This window comes from Haemorhous mexicanus, chromosome Z, assembly GCF_027477595.1.
Source record: "Haemorhous mexicanus isolate bHaeMex1 chromosome Z, bHaeMex1.pri, whole genome shotgun sequence".
Lineage (NCBI taxonomy): Eukaryota > Metazoa > Chordata > Aves > Passeriformes > Fringillidae > Haemorhous > Haemorhous mexicanus.
Window position 1 is genome coordinate 61,982,199 of NC_082381.1, and position 11,448 is coordinate 61,993,646.

The window sequence follows — 11,448 nt, forward strand, 5'->3', positions numbered from 1 at the left end:
CTATAAAGTGTATGTATATGCTGTACGGATACATCGATATAATACAATAGCTATGTCTATAGCTATGTAATATGCTACATGTAATAATGACTGGAATATTGTAGGTTTGTTTTACAGTAAGAATATTTTGGAGATGCTTATTTTTGTCCCAGAGAAGTACTCCAATTTTTATGCAAATTTTGTTATATCTAATAGGATGCAGCAGAGTAACAGTTGTGGAAAGAAAGACAAGAGTATGCTTATGGATATTTAACTGTAGTGAATGTTTTGCTAAGTAAAGAAGCAGAATTGTATGCAAGTAGTCAGGAGAAATTAGTTCCTTAAATTCTCTTCCTGCCCTATTTTGACATGCATTCTTATATTGACTACTTGAGTGATTTAGGGTGATTTGACCTCAGAACTCAACCAGTGAATATAAGAATGTTTGTCAAAATTTGGGGTCAAGTGACCACAACTCTCCTCACCTCAATTTCCCTATCTGTCCCTAAAAGTAACAACTCTTGTTCGTCATGTTTAGGAAATGGGACATTTTCCAATATGAAGTTAACAATGTTTGTTACACCTTTTGAGATTGCAGGCTTTTTTTCCACATCAAAAGTGTGTAGCTCAAGTGATGAAACCTGAATCTGTTTATCTGAGATAACAGTTAACTTCTTTCCCATTAAAATTTTAATTTTCAGTTTATGCTTTATCACATTGCTCCCCTGTATTGCAACTATTGCTTACAAAATAAAGAGCCTTGTATTAGAAACTTCTCGCTTTGTGGTAGTTACATGCTGGTTTGTTTGTGCAGATGAGGGCAGCGAAGTTGAAAGTGAAATAGATGAAGAGCTGGATGAAAGTGGAGAGCCACAAGCTAAGAGGGAGAAAACTGAGCTAAACCAGGCATTCCAGGTGGGCTGCATGCAGCCAGTGCTTGAGAGTGGAGTACAGCAGAACCTCCTGAACCCAATTCATAATGAGCACATTGTTGCAACTACTCAGACTATCAGACAATGCAGTGCTACTGGAAATACATATACTGCAGTCTAATGTGAAACTTCCCCTGGCCTCTGACACACACCCCATTGCATTAGCTGTTTAGGTTTAATATGAAAAAGTAAAAAAAAAAAAGAGAAAAAGTCCGAAGGTTGACTGTTGTCAAATGTAACTGTTCTGATCATTATTTTGTTGGAGTTGTTAAATGGAATGGGTGTACGTATTTTGCCAGGTCTGTTTAGAAACAAATTTTTGTAAATGAAATCATTTTACTTTGGCCACTCAATATGAAGAGGTTTCTTTGTATCAAATGCAAGGAAGATTTTTGCAAAGTTTAATGTTTTGTCTTCTTATAATAATTTAATTTTTTCATAGTTTTAAAAATATTTTAATGTTAATTATTAGTTATGCTGATTTCATATAGATAGGTTTTTAATTAGATGCACTTCTGTGAAATATCAAAAGAACTGTTTTCTTTGATTTACACTGGAGGCATACTTATTTGACAGCAGATGTATCAAATTTGTTATAAAAGGTGCTTTTCATCGTACTACGAGAAGACACTATTTTAATAAAATTGTGAGTATTCAGGGGGATTTTTTGTAATAATGCTGGAGGGTTGAGAAGATCTCCTCATTTCTTCCTGTGAGGAAGAAGCTGTTTAAAAGACAGAATTGTATCAGAATGTGGTAATCTGTATGGCATAAATGTACCTAATTATCTGAACATGATGTAAACAATGCAAGCTTCTTTTAAAATCAACAGTTTCAGATATTATTTGCATACCAGTTCCTCTGTTTTGAGACTACTGATTCTATATGTGAGGCCACTGAACAGATTGCTTTTGATTGTTCAGTGGCACTGTAGTTGTTAGAAACTGAAGCTAAAAAAGAAGTGACTTGATTATTGTTAATTTTAAGTGTATGTGCTACTTATGCTGAACTGGACATACAGGAAAACATTCCATTTGGATGACTTTCTTCTATTCCAGGTCTTTTCCTACTAGTGGTTCAATCTGCTGCTCTTAGAAAAGATGATTTATAGAATGCAAGGAATGTAGCAACCTGCATCATTTTCCTTTCAAAAACATTTCCTTGTTGTTAAAGTGGATTTAAATTTTTACAAAAATTAGACAAGGCAGTGTAACTGGCACACCTCACTTGTACCTATTCCCAATTGTGTAGAATTTGAATAGGTGGCTAGATGGACCATTGCCATTTAAGAATGTACATCAGGGATCATTGTACCTCGGCTATTACATGGTGCCTTAAACAGAACTGAAGCTAAGACTTAGTACTTTTTGTTATTCTTAACTCTTAAATTAATTCAACAAGGTGTGCCTGTCATTTTCAAATTCCCTAAGAAGTAAGGACAGGTTACACAGCCTTCAAAAGAATAAAAGGATTTTTTTATTATTAAATAATTTTAATATCCCTCTTAGAATGACAATAGACCTATTTTTTCTCGTTTCTAGCTGGATTTCACTTTAATAGAAATAAAATTTGCTTGGGAATTTGGAAAGCAAAACTAGCTTTAATACCAACTTCAAATGTCAAAATAGATTGACCATAGTCCCAAGCATGATTATATATTTTCTAAACCCTTGCCTACTTTTAATTTTAAAAACTAAAAAGAAATAAATGAGCAGGTACATAATGCAGTGCATGTTTTCAATTTCTATATTTTGTGGTGTATCAGCCAGATATTACATTTTAATGGTTAAATAATATCAGTTTATAGAGACCATATTAATTGACATTAAAGAACTCAAGTTTTTCTTCACAAACATTTCATTATGCAGACACATAAGTTTACTACACTAAAGTAGTAGAATTAAATAAGAAAAAAAAATCCAATAAGTGAATGAGAACACAAAAAGATCAACTTTACAGGAAAAACTGTTTAAAAAAAATAGGATTCTTTTATTCTGGTTTATCTAATGTGTCTGGAAATGACTTTAAAGTCATATATACCAAATGGGAGAAGAGCATGTAAAATGGAAGTGTGTTTATAGCAAACAAGTTTGTTGCTAGAGTTTACATATGCTCCAAATGCAGCTGCACATAAACTAAAATGTCCTAACATTATTGGTGCACAAAAAAAAAATTTAATTCCTTTGCAGAATTGTGAACCCATCCAGCTCATTCTGTGTAGGCATAATTCCTACTAATGTCAGTAGATGGCTTTTGCCTCAGTAAAAAGTAAAAGTGACATTTATATTCATTATTTCTAAACTCATAAATGCACTGAATCTCATTATAGATTTTGTTGTCGCATATATCGCTCAGTGTGTCCTGATTTTTCCTTAGAAATCAGCACATCTGTACCCTTCACCAAAAATGCTAAAACTAAGCTGTGATAAATATTTACTCCCCTTCATTGTGCATTATAAGATGTTTACAAGTAAAATAAAGTGAAATAATTCAACTTTTTTTTTCATTTTCAGCTTTTTTTTAATACTGTAGTAGTTGTTTTAATTTTTGTGTTTGTTTGTATTTTCTTATTCTTTCTTGGTTTAATGTTGAATTTGTTGTTGCTGAGAAAAGAGTACAATTGTAAAAGGTAAATCTAGATTGCTAAATATGGTGGGACTTGAGTATCTTTCATTGTTTAGCTTTCCTCTCCAATCAGTTGTTAAATGTCATAAAGTGAAAAACAAAACTGAACAAAAATCTGAATACAAAAAAATGGAATGCATTTCATAGGTTCTAAAAACAATGAATTATCAAAACAAATTGGAACTTTCACAGGTTCAGAAAACTGACTGGAGTCTGTGTTCTTACTCTTAAATCGTAAAGATTTTACCAGGTTTTTTTAGAGCAACTATCTTACCGTGTTGTAAACTTACAGATTTGGGGGTCTTTTGTTTTGTTCTTACTGAAATTTCAATCAAACACTTAGATAAAACATTTTGCACACTCTTGCTGTTTAATAGCTGGGTTTTAGTACTTGTTGAAGTAGAGAGATACGAATACCTCAGTGTGTATTCTGTAATGTGTAGCGTGCGGCTGCATTGCCACACCAGCTCTGAAGTCTGTTGTCAGTGCTATGGAGAGGTGTAGCGTGTGTCCACAGGGTAGACATTATGAGAGTTGTCATGATTTATGTGTTTTATCTAATCTTGAAATGGAATCCAGAATAATTATTTTAGAGGCATTTCCCCCATTAGCACAAAATAGCACAGTAAACAGTGTGGGGGAAGAGGTCTTGTTGAACTACCTTTTCAAAGCACAGGGCCCAATTTTCAAAAGTTTTATATATGTTAAAGTGTTTTGTTACATTTCATTCTTCTTGTGGTAAATCAGTTTTAAAACTTTTTTTTCCAGGTTTTTTTTTTTTTTTTGCTTGTACTGTAGTATGCTTAAAGCACCTTCATTTTTTAAAAGTTCCATAAAAATTTGGAAAATAGATGTTAAATTATTTGCCTATAAAATGATGATTTTAAAGGCATTACTGCCTTTAGTTTAAAAAAATAGGAAAATGAAGTTCTGTCATTCAGGAATGCATAGGTCTATGTATAAATTTAATTTAAAGCAAGGTATTTTTACATATCGGAAACACTTTTTGTTTAATCTTGGTTTCCCTAGGAGAAATGATCTGATACCTTTATCATTCTCACCAAATGATATCTGCACTGTTTAGAAAAAATCCGTGTTAGAGATGCACTGCAATCCAATTTACTTCAGAATGTTTTTACAAAACAAAAACAACCCCTGAGAGCCATAAATGTGCTGACAAAACCCCCAGATTTATTAGTAATATAAGTATCTAACAAAAATTTCAGAGTTTAAAATACAAATCTGAGAGAGCAAGATGAATTTCTGAAAATTGGGCCCTTGTCACACTAACAGGACATACTCTTTGTATACAGTTTAAAGCAAATTGATACATGGAATTCTAGTATCTCTGCTAATTTGTTTGGTGATTTAACACTGACAATAAAAACTGGAATAGAAGCATAAACACACAGTGCTTAGTTCTAGTACTAGGAAATTAATTTGATATAATGCCTTGCATTAACCCTTTGAGCATTGTAAGTAACACGATGGGAACAAAGATTTTTAGATAATTTAACTAGTTCACTGAGTATATACTTTGAAATAGCTTATAGTGTTGTAAATCTTTTTTTACTTATGTCTAAAGTAAATACTTGCATACAATATGGGGATGTTTTTTTATTAATAGGGGCCTCAGTAGATGTAGGCAGAATATTCATTGCCATTTATATGTACTGTGTAATATAAAACAGTACTTCAGCTCCCTGGTTTTCATAACTGCATATATATATACAAAGAAAATCAAACATGATTCTAGAGATAGGAAGTTGTCTACTTTAAGATTCCTTTAGAAGATAAAGGTTTAGAAAATATATTCAGCTATTTTGAAAATCTCCTGAGATAGATTAGTATTGGAATACTCCGGTACTGTAAAAGAGAAATCTTTAGGATTACAAGAAGGTTTAGTAATAATAAATTTTGCAGACTATTTGATGTGTTTGCATTGAAATTTTTGGCAGTGTTTGTGAGAAACAGGAACAAAAAGTGCACAATTATGTTAATATTCCTTTTAAAACTCAGTCACTGCAATAATGACTAGCTAGAAGATGAAGGTATTTTATTAAATTTCACATACAAGGGTACAGTTTGGATGGCCCTTATTGAATGTCAAAATTTTAAAAGCAACCTAGAAATTGCACGAGCAAATAATTTTAAAGCCCCTTTGTTCTTTAAAATTACTGCTTACAGGAACAAGGGAACAAGTGTAGCAGCAAGTAAAGGTTCTTTTAACTTAGAGATACTGATGCCACCTTACTAAGTGAGAATACAGTACATTTTCACCTGGTTCCTTGCAATATCAATCAGCAAACACTAAAGCAGCTGTACTTATTTAAGTCTAGCTGAGGGCAAAGAAAAAGGGTATCATTTAAAGTTATTTAAGGGAATTACGTCAGTAGTATAGTGCAAGTAAGTTGTAAACAGTTTTAGTCAGTTAATGCAAATTAATGCATAATTAATAAACATAAATGCAATACTCAAAGGGTTTTAATTTAACAACTTTTTTTATTCATAATTTACTGTAAATGCTTCTGAGTTTGCATGCCTTGATCATTGCTGCTAGTGATTTTATGTGCCAGTAGACCTGAGTTTAATTTACCAGTTTAACTAAGAAATAGTAAAAGCCACTTACAAAGTGACTGCCTAGTGTTTGTTTGAAGTAAAATATGCCTTAGTTTGAAAACTGTCATTTTAACTCTTGTTTTATTCTGATTTTCTTCTCCTTTTCCTGTTGAAAAAAATAAATTGGCATTTTGGGATTGGAAGCCCTGAGTAGTTAAATATTCGGTAAGAATTGTTCTTGGAGATTGCTCATTAAGGCTGAAATTCACTGTAGAAAACAAGGCCCAGAAAAAGCCTACGGGCATCAAATGAGCCTCACTTAACACTAATTCAGGAAGATGTTCTTTGTATGTTCTTAAGCACTTTCTTGGTTATGGTGCAAACATCTTACAGGAATTTTCAGTTCTAGATTAATTTTACTCTGAAATAATAAAAGTCTTTTTAGGAGACATTTAGACTTCAAAGGAGCAACCTTGAATGGACTGGGTTTTAACAGGAACTCAGTTCAATTCTTTTTGACTCACTGATACCAGCAAAAGCTTTTTACACAAAGAATATTTAATGGGTTCCCCAAGTAAAGTTTCCTTCCATATAATATTAAAGTGACTGCCTTGTATTTAAACATTCAATACCCATCTTAAAGTAACCCAGTTAAGCAACTTAAAATATGTTGGGAAAATACCACTTTTGTACCAAAGCAAGTTGCCCATTTCCACTCATACCCACTGAAAATTTGGATTTACAGTTAATAACCAATGAGGCTGTTAAAGAAACTTTGAGTGCCTTTCAAAAACTTGGAAAATTGTGCCTGAGGTGGTAAACTTTAATTAGGTTAATTCTAGAGCTACCAATCAGTAATTTTATCATCACTCAGGGCTTTCTTACCTTCTAGGAAACTTCCCTTGTTGCATTTATTTTATACTGTATTTTTTTTAAGTGCCATCATTTAAATTTCACTTAGTAAGTGGCAGATTACATTATCCAGTCCCACAGCACAGAAACATCATAACACTAGGACATATTCAAATTCTTATTTTCCAGTTGACTGAATATATTATGTAAATGAGGTAAGCAACTTTTTGTAGATTGTATGTGTGAGATAATGTAATGTTCTTTTCCAGTTTTTGGGCTACAGTTGAATATACTTTTTAATTATTTAAAGAAGACATCTTTACAGAATAATGTGATGGTTTTTTTTGTATAATGTATTTGATTTTGTAAATACGTATTTCCTGATGTGATTTTTGTGACAAATGCTAAATCTTTTAGTATATAATGTCCTCTCAAAACTGGCAGGAGCTAAATAATAGTTTGTTGGCAATTTGTATTGTGTACTGTACAATAACTGGGGACCTTTTATAATTATAAAAATATATATTAACTTTTAGTGTGTTGTATAAAAAAATGACTGGAACATACTAAAGACAGTAGGATTTTTCTGAATATTTCAGACTTGAACTCAGGCTAGCTTTCTTGTGTTTTTCAAAACAAAATTGTGTCTTGTCTTTTAAAATCAATAAATTTGTTTTCTTGTTACAAACATATCTGAATGGCTTCAGTTCTTGTATAGCTGTTTTGGACTGCTGTACTGTTGATTTTGAGAGAAAAATTACTGCACTTACACCTTTGAAATAAGACCTTTTTTTTTAATTTAACAACCACAGAACTAAGTAACAAGTGTGTCTCAGATGGCAAAAACCCCAAGTATTATGAATCACAGAATCACAGAACTGCTAGGGTTGGAAGGAACCTCTGAAGAACATCTAATCCAGTGCGCCTTGCCAAGGCAGGATCACCTAGGAAGTCGGTTCAACTGAGCTGCTGTTATATTCCCAGTAAACAGAGACTGTAATGTACTCATTTCAGTGTTAACAGTAATTTCCCATTACAGATTTATGTAGTTAACAGCTAACAGTGAAAGGCATGCAGACTCTGGCCTCCAGGAATTAGTGGTGTCAGTTTGGTACCAGCAGAACCTACTTCAGCAATTTTTGCTGTAAATATTCTGCAATATGGCAATGTACTAGATGTTTTGACAATTACACAAAACATAGTTGAAAGCCTAATCTTACGGGTTCATATATTCTTTGGGTCTCAAGTATGTGTTGCAGGCACCATATATATTTCATATTATATTTCATATAAAGAAATGCTGAATTTTATTTTAATGGGGAGGACCCACCAAGTAATAGATGCTAGAACATACCAAATAACTATCGCATACCAAGATTAAAAAAGGTATTTCACACAGAACTGTGGTAAAGGTAGAAGAGTTGCACCCTAAAACTTACTTACTTTTCTCAGGATGTTCGGCCATAAATTATGGTCCACTCATTGCCTATTCTTTAATTTCAAATGAAGACCAAAAGCTTAGTATAGTACAGTATTGGTGCCTGCATTGCATTGTACCTTACAAGACTACAACTACACCAGTGACCAGCTGCAACTAAAGAGTTGGGAAATGGTCAAGGCTGGAAAAGACCTTCAAGATCACCCAGTCCAACTGTCCGCTTGTCACCCATAAACCACCCGTCCAAGCACTACCCTTGTCACCCATAAACCACCAAACCACATCACCAGACCCAGATGCCTCTTGAACACCTCCAGGGATAGTCACTCTACCACCTCTGTGGGCAAACTGTTCCAATCTCTGACCACACTAACAGTGAAAAAAAATTTCTACCTCAATCTCTCCTGGAGAAATGACCTCAGCTGGAGGTCATTTCCTCTTGTCTTCTCAGTGCAAGCACAGCAGAAGAGATCAACCCTTACCTCACTGCAGCCTCCCTTCAGGCAGTTGTAGAGAACAATGAGGTCCACCCTGAGCCTCCTCAAGACTAAATAAACCCAGCTCTCACAAGTGTTCCTCTGTGACATGTTCTACTTGTCATTCTCTGGACACCTTCCAGGAATTCAGCATCATTTTTAAAGTGAGGAGCCCGAAACTGAGCACAGGATTTGAGGTGTCACCTCATCAGTGCCAAGTACAGGGGAACAATCCCTGCCCTGCTCCTGCTGGCCACACTCTTGCTGGTACAGGCCAGGATGCCATTGGCCTTCTTGGCCACCTGGGCACTGCTGGCTCATGTTCAGCTGCTGTCACCAGCACCCCCAGGTCCTTTTCCTGTGGGCAGCTTTGCAGCCACTCTGCCCCAGCCTGTGGCACTGCCTGAGGTTGCTGTGACCCAATGGCAGGACCCAGCACTTGTTGGACCTCACAGCACTGGCCTTGGCCCATGATCCAGCCTGTCCAGATCCCTCTGCAGAGCCTTCCTGCCCTCCAGCAGATCAGCACTCCCACCTAGCACAGTGTCATCTGCAAACTGACTGAGGGGACACTCAGTTGCAGCACCCAGATAATTGTTAAAGATGTTAAACATGACAAAAAGTGCCCTGGGGAGCACCATTGGTGACTGGCCACCAACTTTAGTTCCATTCACCACCGCTCTCTGGGCCCGGCCATCCTGGTTTTTTACCCATCAAAGAGTCCACTCATTCAGGCCACAAGTGGTTCTTCTAGGAGGATCCTGTGGGAGATGGAGTCAAAGGCATTTACTCAAGTTCAGATAGAAAACACCCACAGCCTTCCTCTTGTCCACTAAAGCAGGTTGCTTTGTCATAGAAGGAGATCAGGTTGGTCAAGCAGGACCTGCCTTTTGTAAATCCATGTTTGCTAGGCTTGATCGCCTGGTTGCCCTGCATCTGCCATGCAATGGGCTTCACGCATCTCTTCCATAGCCTTGCCCAGAACTGAGGTGACTACAGCCCTGTAGTTACCAGGATCATCCTTCCAACTGTTTTTGCAGATGGGCACTACATTTGCTGATTTCCATTCTTCTGGAACTTCTACAGTAACCAGGACTGTTGGTAGATGATTTAGAGTGGTTTGGCAAGTAGTTTTACCAGTTCCCTCATTACTCTGGGGGGATCTCACCAGCGCCCATAGACTTGTGGGTGTCTAATTGGCACAGCAGGTCACTAACCATTTCCTCCTGCATTTGGGGGTTCCACTCATCTGCCCATCACCAGTTTCCAGCTCTGGTAATTTCTCAAGCTGAGTATCTCAAGGTCAAGTGGGAATGATATTAAAACCAAGGCAAAGAAGGCATTAAATACCTCTGCCTTTTCCTCATGCCCTGTCACTCACTGTACTGAAGGCATTAAATACCTCTGCCTTTTCCTCATGCCCTGTCACTCACTGTACTGAAGGCATTAAATACCTCTGCCTTTTCCTCATGCCCTGTCACTCACTGTACTGAAGGCATTAAATACCTCTGCCTTTTCCTCATGCCCTGTCACTCTCTGTACTGCCCTCTGCATTCCACAAATGATGAAGACACTCTGTGACATTCCTTTTGCTATCACCATATTTATACAAGCCTTTTTTGCTGTCTTTAACTGCTGAGGCCAAATCAAGTTCTAGTAGGACTTTGGCCCCTCTAATCTTCTCCCTACATGGTCTTGCAACATCCTTACAGTCCTCCCAAGTTATTTGACCCTCCTTCCAGAGATGATAGATTTTTTTTTTCTCCCAAGTTCTCTTTAACCAGTCTTTTTTTCCCGATGACTTGTCTTTCTAGATAAGGGGACAGCCTGATCCTGAATATTTAATAATTCCTTTTTAAAGCACATCCAGCCTTCCTGGACTCCTTTGTCCTTCAGGACTGACTCCAAAGAGACTCTGTCAATCAATGTCCTAAACAGGCCAAAGTCTGCTAGATGGAAGTCCAAGGTGGAAGATATGCTGGTGCCCCTCCTTATTCCACCCAGTACTGAAAACTCTAATTTTTCATGGTCTCTCTGCCCAAGACAGCCACCAACCACCACATCACCGACTAGTCCTTCTTTGCTCGTTGTCATGGTTTAAGCCCAGCCAGCTGCCAAGCCCCAGGCAGCCACTTGTCCACTCCTGCACCAGTGGGATCGGGGAGAGAATCAGAAGGATAAATGCCAGGAAACTTGTGGGCTGAGATAAAGACAGTTTAATAGGGAAAGCAAAAGCTATGCACACAATCCAAGCAGAACCACTTCCATTCTAAGCATGATGCCACATGGTCTGGAATATCCCTTTGGTCAGTTTGGGTCACCTGTCCTGAATGCATCTCCTCCTGACCTCCTGAGCATCCCCAGTCCCCTCCCCAGTGTGGCTGTACCAAAAGCAGAAAAGGCCTTGGCTCTGTGCAAGCCCTGCTCAGCAATACCAAAAACATCTCTGTGTTATCAACTCTGTGTTCAGCACAAATCAAAACACAGCCCCATAGCAGCCATTATGAAGTAAGTTAACTCTATCCCTGCCAAAACGAGCACATACACCTAAAAAACAGGTCTAGCAGGGCATCTCCTCTGGTAGGCT

The 11,448-nt window shown here is 36.7% G+C and overlaps 1 protein-coding gene across 4 annotated transcripts in view; it reads left to right on the forward strand.

Annotated features, from left to right (window-relative positions):
• The window catches only part of RFX3 (regulatory factor X3), a 107,197-nt gene extending 99,562 nt beyond the window's left edge, over positions 1-7,635 (forward strand). For all 4 annotated transcript variants that reach the window (XM_059873468.1, XM_059873472.1, XM_059873469.1 and 1 more), the window contains one exon: positions 794-7,635. In XM_059873468.1, the coding sequence (XP_059729451.1) occupies positions 794-1,032 (239 nt within the window). In that variant the 3' untranslated portion in view covers positions 1,033-7,635. The remainder of the gene's footprint in view (positions 1-793) is intronic.
• Positions 7,636-11,448: the final 3,813 nt, after the last annotated feature.